Source organism: Impatiens glandulifera, chromosome 6, assembly GCF_907164915.1.
Source record: "Impatiens glandulifera chromosome 6, dImpGla2.1, whole genome shotgun sequence".
In the NCBI taxonomy this organism is placed as follows: domain Eukaryota; kingdom Viridiplantae; phylum Streptophyta; class Magnoliopsida; order Ericales; family Balsaminaceae; genus Impatiens; species Impatiens glandulifera.
Window position 1 is genome coordinate 13,202,063 of NC_061867.1, and position 22,888 is coordinate 13,224,950.

Sequence of the window (22,888 nt, forward strand, 5' to 3'; positions counted from 1 at the left end):
AATAATGAAATGTGCTATGATAAATAAAGTGTACAAAATACTTGCAAGAATTACATTTAAAACGCCCCACCTCTTAATACACATCTACACCTCAAGTGTGACATAAATTCATTTTTATTTTTTTTTATAAACAAGGGGCCGCAATACAGAACTCGTGGAACACCACTAATACAGAACTTGGGAGAAAATATATCACAAAAAATATATATATAAAAAAAAAGTAAAAATCAAATGACGACGACAACATAGTTTAACAAAAGGTAATATATAATTAACGGATAATACTAATGTGGGCCACGGAATGAGGATCTTCGACTCGCAAACTTTGATAAACGAAATTGAGATTATTTAAGCAGCTTCTGAGGATAAAATCTCAAGTTCTGCCCACCAGAGGGGTGAAAGCCTAGCAACTGCTTGCTCGGGAGAAAGTGGGATCACTTCCCTCAGTTTCGAGGTTACTTCTACCATCGAAGGCCTCTTCTTCGGATCCCCTTGAGTGCAAAGCATGATCACTTCCCCGATGACGTTTAGCTGATTGGTTTTGAACGATTCGAGGGTTGGATCAGTCAATGTATTGATGTTCTGCATTCCACTCAAGTATTCAGCCACCTGAGAAAATGACAATTTAGTTCATACCTTAATTAACATTCATTCACTTAAAAATACTTTTGAGTTTTGAATTAATCATATATACCCAGTTGCAAAGAGCGCCACTTTCTTCAAACGGGACCTTCCCCGAGATGATCTCAAGCAAGATAATACCGAAACTGTAGACATTGGTTTCGGGTTCGGCTGATGGTGGAAGTCCAGAGTGACTGGAATCTTCCTCCCCTTGATTTCTAGAAGACAAAGTTTGATTCTTGAAAATAATCTCAGCTATCTGAAAAACATAAACATGTCAGCACCAAATATAAATAACAGATCAAAAGAACATGTTTGTTTAGGAACATTAATAGATGACCTTAGCAGCATAGTCATCTGTTAAAAAGACATGTTTGCAATTCAGATTCGTATGTGTGACCGGAGGATTGAGATCGTGCATGTATTGAAGACAGTAGGATATTCCCATGATGATCCTCATCCTCATGTTCCAATCCAGATGTTCCAATTCTTTCACTAAAAGCCAGCCAATAAAAGAAACATATAATATGTCAGTTAGTGCATTCCATTCCAGCTATGTATTGGATGTGTATAATTGGATTTGTAATTCCTTGTAAGTTTTGAAATTCAATTCTTCAGGGGTTGAAAAGATGAAACTGAAATTTAAAAGGAAATATACATTCATTTTTTTATGTTTTTTGTTTTTGAAAATCAGGATTTATTCTCTAAAAGAAGTTAACACAAATCTCAACCGTCATGATCCCCACTTCAATCATGATGTTCTTAGTGGAAATCGGATATATACATTCATTTCTATTGGAATAAATGGAACTATAATTTTAATTCCTTATTTTATGTCATCAACAAACAAAGAATTTGGTAATGGCCTCGCAATTCCAATTCTAATTCTTTTTTCTTTTCTTAAAATATAGTTTATTCACTATAGGAGGTTATCACAACATCTCAACACCATGACCCTAATTCTCAACATGTCAAGTCCAAACTCAACATTATACATGCAGGTCGCATTCTCACCCAAGTCGGGCCTTTTCAATTCAAATTGGATATGGGATTTTGTAACACTTATAATATTCCAAATAGAGAATAGAAATTAGGGTTTACACTCTAAGAAGAGGATGAGATATTAGAAGAAGGGGGTGAGATTTGAGAAGATGGGGATATAAACACTTTCTAGGTATAGTGTATATAACCTAAGGCTATAATCCTTTATATGGTAGCTTGTGATCTTTCCAGACATCCTCGATAAACATGTGAGATTTGCAACCCCATATGGGCTCGCATGTAAGAAAGAACCTCTCTTGGCTACAAGTTTTTTATTTTACTTATAATTTTAATTCTAACCGAACAAAACATAACCTAATAGTTCATTAGTATACCGTGTAGATGTTCAGATAGTCTTCCATTCGGAGAATACTCAAACACCAACATTCTAGTGAAAGGATGCTGCTCCTCGCAGAAACCAATTAGGTTAACGAAATTCTTGTGATTCACCCGACATAGTGTATCAATCTGCAGAGAATCATCTTCAACTTTTAGCACATTGGATGTAATTCAATAGCCTCATCTAAGGGAAGGCACAAAAAGAAAAAGGGTACCTAACCTTCTTCCTATAAGCTCGCTCCATGTGCCTTGACCAGTCTTTTGAGGAAGCTATTTCGGTCACTGCAACAGCAATCTCAACTCCACTCGACAATGTTCCTTTGTAGACCGTGCAACCTTCTATTGTATCAATAATGTTACTGAAATCCTCGCAAGCTGCTTGTAGTTCTCCTTGGTTTAATTTAGGAACACCTGCAATTTTAGAAATCAAACTAATTCACTTCGATTCTAAAAAATAACGAACAAACTAACAAATTTACCCGTAACAAATGCTTTCTGCAGTTGACCGCTCAATCCAGTCTTCCATGGAACGATGTGTGGAACTGCTTTAGTTCGACAAAGGAAGATCATTACAGCAACAATTATAAGCAAGATGAAAACTGATCCTATTCCTATAGCTATACACTTCCATCTATTTCCACTCGATTCTTTCTCCCCAGCCGAGTTACTTCCCGTTAAGCCGTTCTGAGCTAACTCGGTAGAAGATGGCACAGCAGAAAAAGACCCACTACTGCGGCTAATTGGAACAGCAACTATCGGTCCAGGAATGGACCCACTAGCCGGGATAGCTGCAATATTACCATTAGACCCTTGCAGAAGAAGCATGCGCCTTCTAGAACCAACCAGAGCCTTTTCTTTGTTGTTTCTCATCCAGACGCTTCTCACAAACACAAACATTGCAATTTTTATAACATACAAACAAACAAAAATTATAAACAGAGGCTTTACTTACCAGAGCCTAAGTTTTCGACTTAAACAAGCATTCTTTTCATCAGAAGGAATCTCGCCTTCGAATAAATTGTTATCAATGAATCTGCAGCAAATCAAGAATTTAGATGTTGATATTTGAGTTCCAGACAGCCTAGATTTTTTAAATTGGAAGGTTTCATGTACTTTTGCTGTGAAGAACTCACAGTTGTTTCAAAGATCGCAATCCTGTTAACTCGACTGGAATAATTTCATTCAGTGGGTTATTTCTCAAGTCTAAGACCTCCAGCATTGTTAGCTGCCCAATCTCTTTTGGGATAAAACCCGAAAATTGGTTCTTGCTAAGCACACTTGTAATTCAACAAAACAAAACAAAACAAAATTATCAAAAGGAAAAGCCACAAAAGATGATTGATGTTTATTTCAACAAAAAGAATGAGATTGCTTACAGAATTTGAACTTTTTGGTTGACACAATATACACCAGACCACTTGCATGGGTTATCATGATTAGGATCCCAATTTGCAAGAACACCATGAGGATCAGAATCAACACTTTCCCTGAATTCCAACAATGCCAATCCTGCAATTCCCACTAAGCTTTATGAACTAAGAACAAATTAAATAATGTTTGAAGATTTCGTAAGTTAAAATCACCTTCTGAATTGAGAGAACAACACCCTTTAATCTCCAAAAATACAACCAACATCACAAGTAACGAGAAATGGGTTGTGTGTTTGATCCATCTAACACCCATTGCTATAGAAAACCAACTATTTACAAAACCTATAATAGATATTATCGATTTTCACATGTAAACTGTACACTCATCATCGTTGATGCGGAATTAAAAATTCAGCTGGTTCGTTGAAGCTGATGACCGAAATCCGGTCTCTCATCTTCTGGGTTCTGCAGTTTCATGCAAGAATTTGCAAAACCTAAAACAATCAAAGACAGAATTAAACAAAGATTGAAAAAGGAAACGAAACTATCATAATCATAGAATACCCACATTACCAAGCGATTAGAAAAAGGGAAGGAATCAATACAGAGAGAGAGAGATTGAATTTACCAGGAAAAATGGAAAATTTTAAAAGGGCGTGAGAACGAATGCAATGATTGCTGGTGTTGTTGAAGATGAGATATTGGTGATATGAAAACCCTTTAAGGAACGGCAATGGTGGGGCTTGATAACGATTGATAAATGACGGGTAGGTTTGAGGGTTGGAAATTGAAAATGCAGCAACAAGAACCAATTTTTTTGTTTTTCAAAGATAAAAATCTTATCTTCTTGACTTCCCTTTTCAGGATAATCTCAGAGAAGAGACCTCTCTTCGATCATCTTCTCTGAAAGAGGGAGGGCCAAGGTTTCTTTCTCTGTGTTCTTCCTTTCTTTCTTTTCTCTCTCGTTCTCTAAATTTGCAAAAACCAAAACCAGGGCCGCCTTCCCCACAAACTGTAATTCTGACTTCTGGGAGACTTTTTTTCTTTTTTTATTAAACAGTTTTAATTTTATCTTATTTTTTCATAAATTATATTTTACTAACAATATTACACCTGAACTTTTTTTCTTTAAATACCCTACACCAAATTCCTTTTATCTTATTATTATTATTATTATTATTATTATTATTATTATTATTATTATTATTATTATTATTATTATTGGGAATCATAGATATATCAATTTGACATTATTTTTAAGATTTTAAAAGAAGTATGGGTTATTAAATTTCTGAAATTTATTAATGTTTTTCTCTGACATATTATTAAATAAGCGTATTTGTTCAAACGAAAAATTTTGTTTAAAAGAAAAATCATTAATGTGGTATCGTTTTTTCTCTAACACCAAGTGCAAAGGGATTACATATGTCATTGAATCGCAATGAAAAAAAAATTATTGTTTCACATGACTTCTCATATCAACAATGTAACTAGAGTTGTGAATTATAATGTGGACAATAATCTCTTAGATTTAAGGATCGAGTAACAATGACATCCTCCCTACGAAGTCTTGGAGTCCCCTATTAGAAAATAAATAATGTTCTTGTATATTGTATTTGTAAGCAGAGCCGGCTCCAAGGTTTGGGCTGCCCCAGTAAAAAAAAGTCGATATATTTTTTTGTTAACTTAGATCAAGTTTAAAAAATTGATAAAAAAAAATGTTCTTGGAGGTTTCAACCCATAACCATATAAAATTTAAATTTGTATGTTAAACCACTAAGCTACAGAATTTTACATTTAAAATTACTATAGATTTTAGTAAATACATTAATATATTTAACAAGTGGGCTGCCCTAACCCGAGGGTTGTCGGGCTTACCTAAGGCCGACCCTGTTTGTAAGATATAGAATTTTAATTAAAAGAAATATATCATGTTCCTTAGAAATGATTCAAGATGGAGGGTTTTAAATTGAGAGTTAAGGAAAGAGCAAATTAAAAAATTAAAAAACTCATGAAAATTAAAATATGAGTGAAACCTTCATAAAAAAAACAAATTAAAAGGCTTGAATTTAGTGTAGATTTTTTAAAAAAAATGCAATAGTAAAGATTCAAATCTAAGAGAATATATATTGTTTATTTTAAAACCATTATCATTTGTTTATTATTGAAGTTTTGGATACTCATACAGTTTTAGTATGCAATAAATATATTTTTTTCAACTTAAGTTTAGTACTATGCTCATAAATATCAATATAATTATTATTTATGTATGTGATTCCTAATGGTGTGAGTCTGAATTTTTTCATGTCACTTGGAAAGTAAACTCTTGTTTAATTTTCTTTTATCAATTTTTTATTGGGGTTGATTAGTGTTTTATTAGTTATAACAAGTTAGAAGGTTGATATAATTGTTTATACAATAATTTTATTAATATATTTTTTTTAAATATCAATAAGTTTTTTATATTTTAAATTGAACTTACCTCTACTTTTTGTCATCACACAACATATTATGTTTCTTCAAAATATTAAAAAATTGAAAAAATATTTGTCTAATTAAAAATATGCAGCAAATAAATATTTATTCTTATTAAAATTTATTCTTTTTTCTTAGCAAAAGAAAAATAACATATTTATTTTAACTAGCATGTATTCCGTGCATTTTGTCACAGCCCAATCTTCCTGGCCCAGGAAGAGGAGGATTAAGGAGAATGTCACGACCCAATCCTCCTGGCCCAAGAAGAGGAGGAGGCTTGAGCCCTCTTAAGCTCAACCCAAGGAAGATTCTAGACTGGAAGGAAGCTGGAAGGAAGGTCCTTGATTAGCGCACCTAATTGAGAGTCAAAAGGAATTCCTTGATTAGTGCATCACTAATTGACATATAAAAGGAATGTCCTTAATAAGGAATGTCCTTGATTGATAATTATAAGGAATCCCTAAATTAGTGCACAATCAATGTAACAGCTAGAATTAGTCCTATAAATACCTGTGAAGTATTACATTGTAAATCACCAAGTATTCGAGTAATATACTATTTTTTTAAGAGTTACTCTCTCTCTCTAGAATTCTTGTGTCAATTCTATTAAACGCCGAGTGTTGCGTCGAGTAAGGCTGACTAATTACTCGTTCTTGCGAAGATCGTAATTAGTGCCGCACGGATCGTCAGTGAAAAGACTGAGCCCGTGACAATTGGTATCAGAGCTGAAATGACGAGGAGATCGGAAGAAACTTCAAAGGTCATGGACGAAGTAGAGAATCTTCCCCACGGGACCGGAGAAGATGGTAGGAACTCTCGCAAAGTTCAGGCGGGAGGAACTAAAACTACCAAAGAAAGAGAAAGATCAAGAGATGCTATCGTTGACATTATCGCCAGGTTGGAGAAGGTAGAACTTACCGTGGCGTACGGACAAGATAATGACGGGGACCTAGAGGAACGCATTGCCGAGCTTGAGAAGGAGAGAGACGAGCTCCGAGGAGGAATGCAAGGTGCCCTGAATGAAGGCTTGTCCAAGTGTCAAGAGCAAACTCAGATCGTAGAGCAGACCCTCCTTGGTGAAATCAGGACCTTGACTGAGAAACTCGAGGTAATGATTTCTAAGTTACAAACTACCGAAGAGGATGTAGCGTTACTGAAGAAGGCGGTTGCGCAAGAGTGCGGACGCGCGCCTGTAGGAGTCCCCAATCCGATAAGGATAGACATTCCAAGGCCTAAAGCGTACTTAGGCGAGAGGAATGCGAAAGAGATCGACAACTTCTATGGAGTCTGGATCAGTATTTCAAAGCACTCGACCTAGTAGAAGATGCGAGAAAGATAGATACTGCCACGACATACCTGGAAGACACCGCGATGCTATGGTGGAGGCGAAGGAGTAGCGACATTGAAAAAGGTACGTGTTCTATCAATACCTGGGGTGAATTCAAGGAGGAACTCAAGAGACAGTTCTATCCTGAAAACGCTAATCGAGAAGCAAGGGCCAAGTTGCGGCGACTCTCACAAAGAGGGAGTATCAAGGAGTATGTCAAGGAGTTTATCGCTACTCTCCTTGAGATCCCTAACTACTCAGACGACGAAGCCTTGTTTGCCTTCACTGATGGTCTACAAATGTGGGCGAAGTTGGAATTGGAACGACGTAGTGTCCAAGATCTAAGCTCCGCAATTGGCGTGGCTGAATCTCTTGTCGAGATGAGAAGGCAAGAGAAACCAAAGTCGACCTATGAGAGGAATGACAATGGGGAAAATGGTGGAGACCATATCTATAACAATGAAGACCCAGTTAAGTTTACCAAATCCAATGGTAAAGGAGATCGGGACGAGAAACGTGGAGAGAAACCCCGGATAAAGTGTTTCTTTTGTGAAGGGCTGCACAAAGCGAGAGAGTGCCCAATGAAGAACAAACTATCAGCATTGATGGAGGAGCAAGAACGCCTTCACGATGAAGCTCGATTGGGATCGTTAAACCTACTTAGTGCCGTTACAGCAAAGTTTGATAAGTCAAAGTCCGCGAAGAAAGGACGACTATTTGTGGAAACTAGAGTAAGAAACCACATGGTTAAAGCTTTGTTGGATACGGGAGCCAACAACAATTTTCTAGAGGTAAAGGAGGCGAGAAGACTGGGGATTAAGTACACTAAAGAGAAAGGGTGGCTTAAAGCAGTCAACTCGGCACCAAGTGCGACTTATGGAGTTGCTCGTAATGTAAAGATCAACTTGGGGGAGTGGACCGGCCTTCTGGATTTCTCTATTATCGACATGGATGACTACAGAATGGTTCTCGGCATAGAGTTCCTAGACAAGGTAAATGCCATCCTACTCCCTTCTGCCAATATGATGTACATTCTAGAGCAAGGTAATACTCGCACAATACCTCTAACAAGAGAGGGAAGGAGAGAAACTAGGCACCTATCTGCCATGCAACTCTCAAAAGGTGCGGAGGACACCTACCCATCATCTTTTGTCATTGTGAAAAAAGATGAGAAGACTGCGTCTAAAGAGAAGATACATCCAGAAGTTACAATTATCCTGGAGAAAGGTCACGATGTAATGCCCGCTGGAGTATCAGAGAAACTCCACCATAAGAGAGAGGTGGAGAATAGAGAAGAGTTAGTCAAATGTACTAAACCATCGGCGACGGTTCTCTATTGCATTAAACCTTCCAAATTGGAGGAATTGAAGAGGCAACCAGAGAAGTTTCCATTCAAAAAAGAGAAGTGCGAAATAACCAAGACCGCCAAAAGAATGAAGAAATGGGAGGAAAAGAAGAGAAGACACTTGGAGTTCGGAGGAAACCGAGTGATAGTAAAACTTCTCCTCCATCAAGAGAGACAATTTTCCAAAATTCATAAGGGGCTTGTGAGGCAATACGAAGGCCCTTTCTTAGAGAAGAAACGGGTTAGAAAGCCAGCACGTCGCTCAAAACTTTTATCTCATGTGGAGACATCATCCAGACCTACAAGGAGGAAGCGACGAGGACGTCGCCAGATTGAGTGGGGGAGAATGTCACAGCCCAATCTTCCTGGCCCAGGAAGAGGAGGATTAAGGAGAATGTCACGACCCAATCCTCCTGGCCCAAGAAGAGGAGGAGGCTTGAGCCCTCTTAAGCCCAACCCAAGGAAGATTCTAGACTGGAAGGAAGCTGGAAGGAAGGTCCTTGATTAGCGCACCTAATTGAGAGTCAAAAGGAATTCCTTGATTAGTGCATCACTAATTGACATATAAAAGGAATGTCCTTAATAAGGAATGTCCTTGATTGATAATTATAAGGAATCCCTAAATTAGTGCACAATCAATGTAACAGCTAGAATTAGTCCTATAAATACCTGTGAAGTATTACATTGTAAATCACCAAGTATTCGAGTAATATACTATTTTTTTTAAGAGTTACTCTCTCTCTCTAGAATTCTTGTGTCAATTCTATTAAACGCCGAGTGTTGCGTCGAGTAAGGCTGACTAATTACTCGTTCTTGCGAAGATCGTAATTAGTGCCGCACGAATCGTCAGTGAAAAGACTGAGCCCGTGACAATTTGCACGAGTAATAGAATAAAAAACCGTGAAAAAAAATATTACGGTAGAATTTTTATGGGCGGGTCAATCTATAATCCGACCAAAGTATCCATTTACTCTCACATATATCCAAATTAACCACAGTTCTAGACCCGGCAATCCGGACACTTTAAAAATTAAGCATCATTATATATAGAGAGAGATTAGTTAGTTAAAAAGTTGAACTTATATTGTTAAAATGTAACACGTTTATCAAATTTTGGGTTGAATTTAAAATATAAAGTGTTATTAGCCTAGTTGGTTAAAAGGTCGTACTTGTTTTGCTAGGTTGCAAGTTCGAACTATACCTATAACACTTTTAATTTTATTTTTAACCGTTTTAAGTTTATGGGCGGGTCAACCCACAATCCGACCCAAGTATCCGTTTACTCTCACATATATCCAAATTAACCACAGCTCTCGACCCGGCAATCCGGACACTTTAAAAATTAAGCATCATTATATATATATATAGATTATCGATATTTTGTATTTGAACTATCATACAACTCAAATTTATTTGTCATGTTTTATTTAATTATCTGTGATTCAACTTTAGCTCAATTATATTGATAAAAAAAACCATGAAAATGAGGTTTACTAATTTTACTCAATTCTATATTTTTTACCAAATTTAAAAAAAGCCAACATTTCTAAAATTGACCATTCATCATTAGACACAGTTAAACATATGAAAAATATACAGTATTCAAAATATGGGGTCAAATTTGGATCTTAAAAAAGTTAAAGGGCATATCTACTCCACCTTAATGAGTTTAGGGGTAAATCATCCTCAGTTGATTTTCCAAATAATGGACCCAAATTATTCAAAGTTACTCATATTCCCCTTCGCGGCTCCTTTCAGAAGTTGATATGGGACCCACATTCGACTACTCAAGAAAAATGGGACCCACATACACTAACTATTTTTTGAGATAAATAATAAGGTCGGTTTAAATTTAAATTATTTAAAAATAATTCTAACTTATCCATTAAATTATTTGAATGTAACAACTAAAATATTAAAACAGATCCCACTTCTAAAGGATTGTACATATATTTAACCATGACATTCCTACAAATTAACATTAGAAGTGAACTTAATAAAGAACCCAATAAAATATGGATGCAACACTAAAAAAACCATATTTAAAACATCAAGAAATCGTTTCTTATTAGTCAAGAATATGAATAAAACCGGTATTTGTAGTACCCATCAAACGAGTTCATGTCCTTATTTATAAGATCGGGTTTGGGTCAGAAAAAGAAATGAGACACTTGATAGAGATCGTGGTGATAAGTGAGTGAATCAAGGAACTATATCTAAAACCTAAGTTTACATTCTTTTATTTGTGTATTATGTTTTGATGTTTATAAAATTTTGGTTTAAAACAATCTATTAGATTAGTTTAAGTGGAAAGTCTTCTTAAATACATTTTAAAAAACATTTGATTAATGAAAATAAAATAGTTGGATCATACTAACCTTTTTAGTAATGAAAAATAGTCTGATTTATTATTTGTTTTTATAACCAACTAGGTATCTCATGATAGGATTTTTATAAAGAAAATTGGGTAATTCATCATTTGCGAATATTTTTTTTTGTTCAATATACTATTGAAAATAAAATAGTTTGATCATACAAACCTTTGGTTCAAAATATCACTAAAACAATCACATTCTTGTTCAAATTAATGATACCTTAAAAAATCTTCAACCAAAATGAGTTTCCTCCATCCCATTTTATTGACATATTACATTGATTTTCATTGAAGTGAAAAGAAAAAAAAGAAGATAGATATGCAATTATGAAATTTCCTCCCTTTCCTTTTTTCTTTTGTGATGTTTTATACATCAAAGAGTAGTTTCAAGTACTTCAAATCCAAAGTGAAGTACTTCCTAAAAATGATAGAACAAATATCACGAAAAGAAAGGGGAGAAAATGAGAGAACTAAAAGAAGAAAGTTTCAAGCAGCAGCAAAAGGGTTCCTCTTCCATTGCAAGGCTCTATAATCCTCTCTTTTTCCTTCAAATTTTGAAGTCCATGGTAGCTTGTGCTGCGCCATATGACGCTTCTTAGCCGTCACTCCCAAGTAATCTCCCGAATTCTACAATAATCCAATAGAACATGTTTAACGACAAGAATATATTAGTCATTTAACACAAATAAACGTACCTTGAGACATAACAAATCGTCGATATCACAAATGGGGTAATCACTAGGACAACAATACTCGGTGCCAGAACAACACACTGCATTCTCATAGCCACAACACCCATAGATGAAACAATAATCAAAGAACTCGAACAAACAACAACAAGTCTCATCAGCCGAGCAATAGGAGAAGTCTCCGCATTGAGAAGGGGATGGAGAAGGAGGTGTAGGTGATGGGGGAGGTGGCGGAGGAGTAGACGGAGGAGGTGGTGGTGGTGGAACAGCCGGAGAAGGGAAAGGAGATGGCGAGGAAGAAGAGTCTTTAGTTGGGTATGATGCCATTGCATTAATGGCACAAACACCATAAGTTTCAGAAGTGTTCCTTCTAATGTAGATATAACCTTCAATTCCCCAACTAGTTCCCCACGAGTTCTTTACTATCCAATATTGCTCGTCGCCTTCCGAACCATACCCAACTATAAGAACCGCGTGATCTATGTTATCAGGGTCATCTGTACAATCCCCGTCGTAGATACCCTATGAGTTTCGTCAAAAAGGAAATTAATCACACAATTATAAACTCTAGCCTTGTTTTCAAATAATTCACAATCTTGAAAAAGACTTACACCAGTATAGAGTTGGAAATCATAACCACTAGCATCTATTCCAACACTAACAGGTTGACTAGCAACAGCACAAAGCAGAGCACTTTCTTCCTCTGCCACATCTGTATAACCATCAATTGAAACAACCTTTGTATCTTCCTGAAAAATCATAACAAATTCTGCATAACCATTCTTAATTTTGCGAAATTTAATGTAGTATGTTTTCTAAAGCTTACTTTGGTAGTGTTACAAGTTCCATCTGTTCCTGTATATGGGTAATCCGATTCAGAATCAATCCCACCATTGCTAATTACCCATTCAAATGCATAATCCATGTAGCCACCATCACAACCATAGTTGGTTGAATCGCAATCCACAAGCTCTTGCTCCGAAAGGCTAACCAGATCCCCGGTTACAAGTGCATTGATTCCTTCTATGGCGCCTGTTGATGAGAAAGACCAACAACTTCCTGCATTTTCATTTCAAATCATTGATCATAATTCATAACAATAACATGAACTACAACTAGAACTAGAACTGTAATCATAAATCTAGAAAGTAAAATTACCACATTGTCCTTGATCCTTGACACCAGTAACAATCCCATACTTTCTCCAATCAAGAGAAGTAGGGGCATCACAAGTCCCCAAACTTCTCTTCTTCTCCTGGCTATGAACCATAGTTTTCTTCATGGGTTTCTTCACTTTTGACAAGTAAATCTCTTTATATTCCTCATTACTCAAATCTGCAAACTTATTCAAACCCACTTTATGCATCAACTTTGAATCACTTCCCTTGATGGAATTCTTCTCAATTATATACTTCAAGTTGTTCTTGAACGTTTTAAATCTCTTCTCTGCTTCGACTGCGTGTTTGTACACTTTCCCATGTTTCTCCTTCCATAGACGGAAGAGTTCTACCGATCTCTCCTCGGAGATGATGGGAACAGAGGAGCTTGGCTGGTTTAGAATGGAGAACTGATCGTCCCCGTTTGAAAGACTTGAAATTAGGCATGGTAGTGAAACACAGATCAAGAGAAGAAGTGGGAGTTGGATTAATTGGTTAGCCATTGATGAATGGATGGCCGAAAGTAGTAATTCATTTGGATTCAATCCAGTTTTCTTGTATTTAAAACTTTAACTTCAACTATAAGTTTGCCTACCAGTCAACTGCCAAATGGTCTTTCTACTTCTCTATAGCTATACAGATTTTTTTTTTTTTTTTTTTTTTTTTTTGTGAGAATTCTGATATAGTTTGGATGGACCAAAAATACCCACCTAACTATCAACAGAAAATATTGGTCATAAACTCATAATAGTAAAGAGTAAAGACAGGCCATTATTATGATTGATTTTGGAGGGATATGTCAATCTCATATAGAATTCGTTTCTTTAATTAATTAAAACATGAATAAACTACATTGTGTGCTACAATATTTCTTTTAAAAACCAAATAATCTTTTTTTTTTTAAATGGTTCATAGAAATGAAAAGTGTTGTTAAAATACAACCACAAAGTATGATAAGAAAAATGCAGAAGAAAGAATAAAAATTTAGAATAACAAATAAATTGACAAACTTACCTATCCACATTTTAATTGGATTTCACCTGGTACGAAGATCTTTTAAGAGAGCAATGATTCAACTCGCCAACTCCATATTTTAATGTCATTGTGAATGAACATCATCGACCGTCTATAATTGTCGAAAGTTCTTTGGTTCTGTTCCAACCAAATAATCATCAAAATAAATAACGGGGATGAAAGTTCACGGTTTCAGACTAGTTAATTTAGTTGAACGTAGGGTTGGATCCAAAAATTAGAATTGGGGTGAACTTAAACAAAATAAAGGGGAAATTAAAGGTGAAACAGGTAGATGAACATAAATTTTGTATTTAATTTTTAAGTAGATAAGCAAACATCGAATTAAATTTATAAAAAATAAGAAATTGGGGGTTTAGTGACATTTTCAACGTAAGATTTTTTTTCTCACGATTGAATTAAGCCCTCCTTACTCCTAACATAGATTCGTCTGGCTCCACTCAAACCTCCCAACAAGTGCCAATGATTTTTGACATAACCCAATGAAACTCCGCATCCATGTCTAAATAAGGTTACAAATCACCAAGTACGAATGAACTTTGGCATAACTCAATGAAACTCTGCATCTAGGTCTAAATAAGCTTACAAATCTCAAAGGATGATGGGTTGGAATAGGTTATGCAAGACACCCAAGATTGTTGCATCGAGACTCAATCAAAAATGGTTTTTTTATTATGTTATTTTTAATGTATTAAGAATCACCTTTGATTTCATGGTTTTGACTGGGTAGAGAAACGAGTATTTTATTTACTTTTACAGGAAACTTAGTGGATTTAATCTAGGATTACAAGGGCCAAAATAAGAGTAGGAAATACTTTATTTTGCTCGTGGGGCATGTGAGATTTTATTTATTTATTTAAAAGCATTGTTTCTTGAACCCATGATTTGTCTTTTTTTTTTTTTATTCTAGCTAAAAAACACTATGTAAATAATAATATTATGTAATAGAACTATTTTTTATTGTTCCAACTACTCCATCTGGTTGCCTACTATTCTTAGTTATTTATTTTTCCAAAATTTGACTAGCGAGTGCAAGTCAAATGGGATAGATCTAACGGTCAGAATATAATATTAATGGTTACTGTATCAATAATGGAATTAGCAGTGATGTTGGCTTAAACTATTCACATTCTTAATAAATTTATGATTGAGAATTATTTATAAGAGGTTAAAGATATAAATGTTGGAAAGTAATGGATTATTTTTCTTATATAAATATAAATATCAAAATAACATAATCAATTAATTTCAAAATGTAAAGAAAATGAAAGTGGAGACAGTGGTGCATTCAGCAATGTCACATCAGACCTGACCATTACCTGGCTCGATCTTGTTCGGTTGAAGGGAATGCCTATAGTGGTAGTATCGAATTAACCGTATAAAGGTTTGGATTCTAAATTGAATTCTTCTTGTATGCACATATTGGCATCGATTAGAAATATATATATATTTTATTGTGCAAATAACAAAATTAATAAATTATTTTAAGTGATCTCGAGTTTAGTATATTCAATCATTCGTATGAGCCTATGAGGGCTTACTGATATTGAAATTAAGTTGGATACCATAACCTTGTTAACCATGCTAGTACTATTTTGAGAAAAAAGATTATGTATAATAAATATAAAGAGGATATATACTGTACAAAATTACATTTTGACATTTTTTTAAGTTAGAGTTTTTTATTTATTTAAAAAATAATCATTAATTCAAATAAAGAGTTACATATTGAAAATTAAATTGTAGAATAATGTCAACAAAATCAAAACAACTAAATAAAAATATAGGTGTTAAATAATATGATATATTTGTAATAATTAAAATTATAATGATGAAGATTGAACAATCTTGTAATTTCTTGAGGGTGGTTCCAAAGATCCGTAACGATAAATGTTGAAGTAAAGCAAATCGAACAAACGGTGTCGGAAAAATCTCTACAAAATATTTTGAACGACATTGAATTTTGTCCTAAACCGAGGGTCGGTAAAAAAACACTGGAAAAAAATCATGCCAAGTGATAAATGACTATCTCTTTATAAGAAAAATGAAAAATAACTCAAAATCCGGTAACTTCGTCTCTTTTGCTACTAAAAAGAGGACAAACACGATTACAAGAAAGTATCACCAACACAATCAGAGGATATGAACAACAAACGATCCACCAAAAATTAGGAGAATTATTCCGATAATAAAATTTCGAAATAAAAAATTCGATCCTACTATATATTCTACATCAAACAAAATATACAAGATTTATGACTTTCACTCTCACTAACATGAAAAGTTTCTAATAAAAAAAATAAATAAACAATGTTGAACCCAAAAATAAATTAAATTATAATTTGACTAATAAATAAGAAGTTGAAATTGAAGATGGTAAAATTACCCATTATAATTTAATTCAAATCTTCTTTTGGAACAAAACATAATATTTTTCTTTCAAAGTATTAAGTTTTTTTTTTTTTTTTTTTTTTTTTTAATTTAGGGGGCTAATATGTCACCTCATAACCATGACTTTTCGCTTCCATTCAAAAGTGGTTTCGATAAGAATCGAACTCGTGATCTTTTATCTTTAAAGTCAACTATTTCTATTAAGCCGCTTTCGTGGGTTCCACATATAATTTAGTGGGTTCCATATATAATTTAGTTATACAAAAAAAAAATATATATATATATATAGTTAACAAAGGAATCAAAGCACAAATACATAGCCATAACTAGTCCTCTAATTAATAAGACTAGCAACTACTAAGTACCCTATACTATGCTCACACCCTAAACTATTTTTTTAATTGATGCATAGTTTGAGATTTTTTTTTATCAAACTTGTTAACATATATATAATTAAAGGATATTTTAGACCATTATCTTATTTATATCAACTAGGATATATATAGCTCACGCGTTGCATTATATGCCTTCTAAGGATAAAAATGTCTTACTAACCCGTTATACGCGTAACACATGGACATACGTGGTATGGTTTAGATTACAAGGTTAACATATTTTATTATGTTTATCTAAAAAAATATAAGAACATACGAAATTGAGATGGTTTCAAATTTTAAAATATAAAAGATGAAATATTTGATCAACCCGTGTAAGGCATGCACGAACACAAATGTAAATAAAATAGTTTTGGTAAAAATTTAAAAAAATCAAATTTTATATTTAATGTGTATAAATCACAATCAAATTTAATGTATATAGATTCACCAAGAACTTAAATAAATATATATATGTTTTTTTTCTTTCTTTCTATTTATTAATTATTTATTTTTAGATATTTTTCTTCTCTTATCTCAATAATCTCATTATTTTGTAGATTTGAAGAGTGTCACCCGATAATTTAATCTTATTCGTATTATATTGTGCAATAAAAACAAAATACAAAATTTCGACAAATAATACAAAATTACTTTTAGTTAAATAAGTTTACCTTCTATAAATAATATTGATAATATAAAATACATAAGAATGAGACTATTTTTAATTATATACTATTTAATAAGTGATTGAAAAAAAAAATATGATGCTCTAATTATTTCAAGTATAAATAAGTGAAAATGTTCCGCATTCATCAAATTTGATGTTAACTTAAAATATAAAGTGTTATTAGCCTAGTTGGTTAAAAATTTGTACTTGTTTTTGTTAAGTTATGAGTTCGAAACATACCTATAGCATTTTTAATTTTATTTTTAACCGTTTTAAGTTTATGGGCGGGTCAACCCAGAATCCGACCCAAGTATCCATTTACTCTCACATATATATTCAAATTAACCACAACTCTCGACCAGACAATCCGAACACTTTCAAAATTAAGCATCATTATATATATATATATATATATATATATATATATATATATATATATATATAGATTAGTTAGTTAAAAATATCCCGCATTCATCAAATTTGGTGTTGAACTTAAAATATAAAGTGTTATTAGTTTAGTTGGTTAAAGAGTTGTACTTGTTTTGTTAGGTTGCGAGTTTGAAACATACCTATAGCATATTTAATTTTATTTTTAACCGTTTTAAGTTTATGGACGGATCAACCCAGAATCCGACCCAAATATCCATTTACTCTCACATATATATATCCAAATTAACCAAAGTTCTCGACCCGATAATCCGGACACTTTCAAAATTAAGCATCATATTATATATATATATATACACGTATGTATATAACTATATTTTTAATATATTAATATTTGTATTCCAAATAAAAAAACTAAAATTAATAAAAATAGTATGAACTATGATCAATGTTGATCATTAATTACTATTTTAGTGTTATTTACATTTTTTTTTAGTGAATACCATATTTAGATCACTTTGTGTGTTCATCTATCTCGTTTAAATTTGTTATTTTTTGTCCTTTATTTTTTTCAGTGCCCCTCTTAGAATTCACTAGATCCTCCTTGAATTCATTTAGTATGTCAATGATGTCGGTCTATTTGTCATTCACATCTAAGAAGGTAGTGAGTTTCTTGATCAAATCCGTCGTTGGGAAAAGCAGTCATTCTATAAGTTTGAAATCATTTCACTCATCCGTACTCTTTGAAGCAAGTGGATGATTGACAAATTCATTGTCAATGGCCTCCCCCACTATTTTAATGGCTAAGGTTTGAGAGTGGTGCCTCTCGTGTCAAAATTTGACACGAATAGAGTATCTCTGTGTTTGTCTCTTTAAGGAATTTCTTCAGTGATGCAAGAGCTTTATTGTTTCAGAGCTTTATTGTTTCAGAGTATATCTCATAAAATCGGTACATTTCATTTTTTTTTTTAGCAATTTGAGATGAACATTAAGGGAGTGATTTTAATATTTTAATCACTATAAGTCATTTTGGCAACCGAAGTGTAAATGGTAAAAAAAAGCTCGAGATTCGAAAAATTCAACATCGATTTGCGTGTCAGGAATTATATTTTTAAAATAAAACATTGTTTTAAAAGATGCTGCTGATCCCTGATATTTTTTTGAAACTAATTAAAAATAATTAATTTTGGGGTTCAATTTTAAATAATCCGGGGATTTATGATAATCAAATTAGTGTTTGATTTTTTTTAAAATCATTTAGTTTAAATTAATTAAACCGATTATTTATTTTTAAACAGAGTCGCCAATTAATTTTCGAAAATCAATAAAAGTTGGCATAATATACAAACGTATTGACTAGAGTTTCTTTTATTTCGTAGTTTGGTGATACTCGGGAAAACGCTTTTGCGTTTCATCCTTCGTACCCGTTTTAAAAACGGTCTCTACTTATAAAGTTGACTTTTGAATATCGGTTGTATAACGTTTGAGTTTAACCGTTTACTCTTCTGGTCCTAGTCATGCTTCTAGGTTTAGCGTTATTTAAAGTATTGAGACATCAATATTTAAATGCTCGTACATGTTGCAGATGATAACTAGGGATGAAATACCTAAATAATATCAGTCATTTTTAAAGGCATTAGAGCTTAAAAATAAACACCAAACAAGCCTTTGCTGAAATAATTTTGTGGAAATATCCCAAAATATTTAAAATGCATTTTCTATTTTTTGTGATTTTTAGAAAATGATTTGGAGTCCCAGAATTATAAAAATAATTTCGGATTTTGAAAAGTGGAACCAAACATACCTTAGGACCAGAGTCCTAAGCCTGTGGTTCATTTTTATCAGCTGAGATAAAAAGACCTTCGGTCCGGGTCGAGGAACCTCTCAGTCAAGGTTCAGGATCTTAGGTCTAAGGACCAAAGTCCATCGATCGAGGTGCTAAGGACTCTCGGTCCTTGGATGATCTTACCATTCTAGGTGTAAAAATCTATCGGTCTTGGGTTAGCCTAAGCTAAATTTCACGGTCGAGGTGTATAAACCTCTCGGTCATAGGCTAGCTCTAGGCTAAGTCCTTCGGTCCTAGGTTTGAGAGCTCTCGGTCACAAGCTTGGGATTCTCGATCCTAGGGTTAGGACTCTTAGTCTTAAGGTTAGGGACTCTCGATCCCAAGGTTAGAACTCTCAGTCCTAGGGTTATGAATCTTGGTACTAGGGTTAATGAGTCTCGATCCTAAGGTTAGGACTCTCGGTCTTAGGGTTAGGACTCTCAATCAGGTTTAGGGAGTCTCGGTCCCAAGGTTAGGACTCTCGGTCGTAGGTGAGAATCCTCGATCGGATCTCTCGGTCCTAGCTTAAGAACATCAGTCCTAGCTCAAGAACATCGACCATAACTCAAAAACATCAGTCATATGTCTCGATCCTAGGTTAGATTTTCTAGGTCAGGACCGAGGATTCTCGATCGGATCTCTCTAACAAGCCTCGGTCCTCAAGAACACCATTTTTTTAAATTTATTTTTTAGCTCTAATTCTTTCATCTAAGAGCTTGGATAGCTTCACAAAGCTCCCAGGAACATGTTGATCACCATCTCAAGATATCAATCGACCTGGATGATGATCAATTTGTTTAAAACAATTTATAATAAAAAATCGGATTTTATATTTTAAAGTTGTTTTAAAGTGTAAAGAGTTATCCAATAGATTCCTTATACTACATATACTTGATTGGTACTAAAACAAGAACATTAACTGTTTGTTTTGACCAATTCAAGAACTCAAAAACTTTAATTTGTTTTGAAAAATTTGTTTTTGATCAAACACGATCGGAATGGATAAAACATGATCCAAACAGTTGCTCAACATCATCACAATCATGTTGGAAAGCTTTCTGGGCTGTGATTCAACATAATTAATTAATCCAAGAACAACAAACCCGTTTTTTTGATTTTTTAAATTCAAATTTGAGGTTTTGTTATTTAGATCGATTGATCGGTTCTATCCTATCCAAATAGTTTCAAAATGATCATAGGATTGATTTCCATCCATAAAATACCATAAACAATAAGCATACAAGCTTATGCAATTTGAAATATAAAATTTCAAATTCAAACTCTAAATATGATCTAGAGGGTGATTAGAACCTTACCAAGGATTGAAAAACACTCATTGATCATAGGGAAGTTTTGGGGATTCTCAGATACAAGCTTTAAGGCCTCAAACGAATTTTTAAAAAATCATGAAGCTTTGAGCTTCGATGGAGGATTTATGTAAAATCGTGATTTTAAAGTGGAGATTGAATTCTCTACTTTGAGAACGACTAAGGGGGTGTATTTATACTCGTTTTGAGTCGGTGGAGGCATCTAGTGGCCTGAATTGGCCAAAAACCATTAATGGCTTTTGGTTGTTCTTAGATGAAGTCGTTGGAATATGGATGATTCATCCCTATTTTGATAGGTAGAAATTATCACCATCCTAGGGTGATCATTTCAGGCTTTAAATGAGCCGAAATGGTGGACTAACGATGGAGTTCCAAAAAAGGAGAAATCAAAGACGGATCTTCATTCTTTTCCCTTTAGTATCATGTTGGAGATGAAGGTGGTGCTCAAAACGATGTCGTTTGAGCGCGTTGGAGCGTTCCGTTGGCATTCCGTCCAAGTGTCGTCGCGTCTAGGCGTTCCGTTAGCGTTTTGGCTAACGGACGTTAGCCGCTGCCTCGCGCGTGCGCTTCTTCTTGGCTACAACCGGCGACGTGGAACGCTCTGAGGTGTAGAATGCGGTCCCAATATTCATTTGTTTGAAATTAATTTTTCTTTCACCCTTTTGTCTTTAATTTTGATATTTTTAAATACACAAAATATTAAAATAAATATGACAAATATATTATTTTTATTTTATATTTTTAGGATTAAATAAATAACTTTTTTTAGATGAAATAGATACAACAATCCATTCTAAATTATTTATTTTTTCCCTATTTTTTCTAAAATTATTTTTAGATAATTGAGTACAACATTTATCTTAAATAATTTTATTTTATTATTTTGATAATTTTCCTTAATTAATTAGGTTTAAATTTGATTTTTTTGGCCTTTAAGTTAATTATTTTGATTTATTTAATTAAAAATAAATCAAAATAATTATTTTTATATTATAAATTGGACTGTAGATTTTTAGTGCTTACAGATACATTCATATTTTTGCATGTGACAATGAGGACTGGAGTCCGAGTAACCAACAAATGGTGATTTCAATACTTCAATCAACACATAAACCTTTTGTTTTTTTTTTTGTTTTTTTTGAACAATGGGTATATATCGGGACACTCATGTTCTCACTTTTAGCAATTTAAGAAATGAAGTCTTTATGAAAAGTGTTGATTTCAATATCTCAATCACAATAATTATTATGTTTTTTTCTTCTTTTATTTTTCAAAGTATTGTACTTTAAAACATCTTTGTTTTTAGAAAAGATGAAATAACATTACTCAATTTGTGTATTTCAGTTCAATATTAATTTATTTCGTTTTTCTTTTTCTTTTTCACAAAATTTCTTTCAGGAATTAACACTTCTTCAATATTCGTTAAACACAAAATTGAATTTATATTAATATATTCTTTATCGAATTTTAGTAAAATGACCGAGTTTCATTTTGAGACGACCACTTTTAAAATAATGATCTCGACTATACTCTTACTTGTTTCCTAAAATACTTATTATTTCAAATGACCTTTATAGCCGAAGATAACATTTTTGGAAAAATAATCTTCACAACGGAAAGTTACATCATTTTATTTATTTCTTATAAAAGTGTCAAATACTCGTTCTTTCTCACAAAATATAAAAGTTTTATAAACATCTTATTAAACTTATAAAAAGATTGTCTACGTATCTTCTTTTACAGAAAAATAAAGTTTATTTGTAGTTTTATTTTTACAAAAATTTTATAAAACACTTTTGCATAAAATACGTTAAAGATTTTCTTACAAAAGACTTTCCTTTAGTTGTTGTGCCCTCACTCTTTTTTAGTAGAGGGTTTTGCTTCAGATCAAATTCGTAAGGATTAGTTTGCTGATTAAGTTCTAAACATTTCCCTTGAGGGTAAGACATTGATTTCTATAAATTGGTGGTACATACAAAATGAATTCACTCACTTTTCTAACACTAATTTATTTTTTCTGGGGGCTTTTGGCTCAATGAGCTTTGTCTCATATTTTGATATGAGAAGAATTTGATACGGTTTGAGAAAATAATTTTTTAATTTATTTTATAACAAAACTTAGTTAAAGTGATAAAAGAGAAAA

The 22,888-nt window shown here is 33.3% G+C and overlaps 2 protein-coding genes across 4 annotated transcripts; both read right to left on the reverse strand.

Annotated features, from left to right (window-relative positions):
- Positions 1–98: 98 nt before the first annotated feature.
- On the reverse strand, positions 99–4,365 carry LOC124941867 (protein MALE DISCOVERER 1-like). Of its 3 annotated transcripts, none has more exons than XM_047482228.1 (11): positions 4,000–4,365; positions 3,585–3,865; positions 3,378–3,510; positions 3,135–3,278; positions 2,954–3,034; positions 2,481–2,878; positions 2,222–2,412; positions 1,998–2,130; positions 962–1,116; positions 695–880; positions 99–609 (listed from the first exon to the last, which is right to left on the reverse strand). In XM_047482228.1, exons 2-11 carry the CDS (start codon positions 3,682–3,684, stop codon positions 349–351), a joined length of 1,782 nt encoding a protein of 593 aa, XP_047338184.1. In that variant the 5' UTR covers positions 3,685–3,865; positions 4,000–4,365; the 3' UTR covers positions 99–348. The 3 variants fall into 3 exon arrangements, with proteins under 3 accessions (XP_047338184.1, XP_047338185.1, XP_047338186.1); XM_047482229.1 differs by lacking the exon at positions 4,000–4,365 and adding an exon at positions 3,945–3,963; XM_047482230.1 differs by lacking the exon at positions 4,000–4,365 and adding an exon at positions 3,940–3,957.
- Positions 4,366–11,123: 6,758 nt separating this feature from the next.
- Positions 11,124–13,316, reverse strand: LOC124942066 (low-temperature-induced cysteine proteinase-like). Its single transcript, XM_047482475.1, has 5 exons — positions 12,740–13,316; positions 12,408–12,640; positions 12,193–12,330; positions 11,588–12,103; positions 11,124–11,519 (listed from the first exon to the last, which is right to left on the reverse strand). Exons 1-5 carry the CDS (start codon positions 13,239–13,241, stop codon positions 11,379–11,381), a joined length of 1,530 nt encoding a protein of 509 aa, XP_047338431.1. The 5' UTR covers positions 13,242–13,316; the 3' UTR covers positions 11,124–11,378.
- Between the last annotated feature and the right edge of the window lie 9,572 nt (positions 13,317–22,888).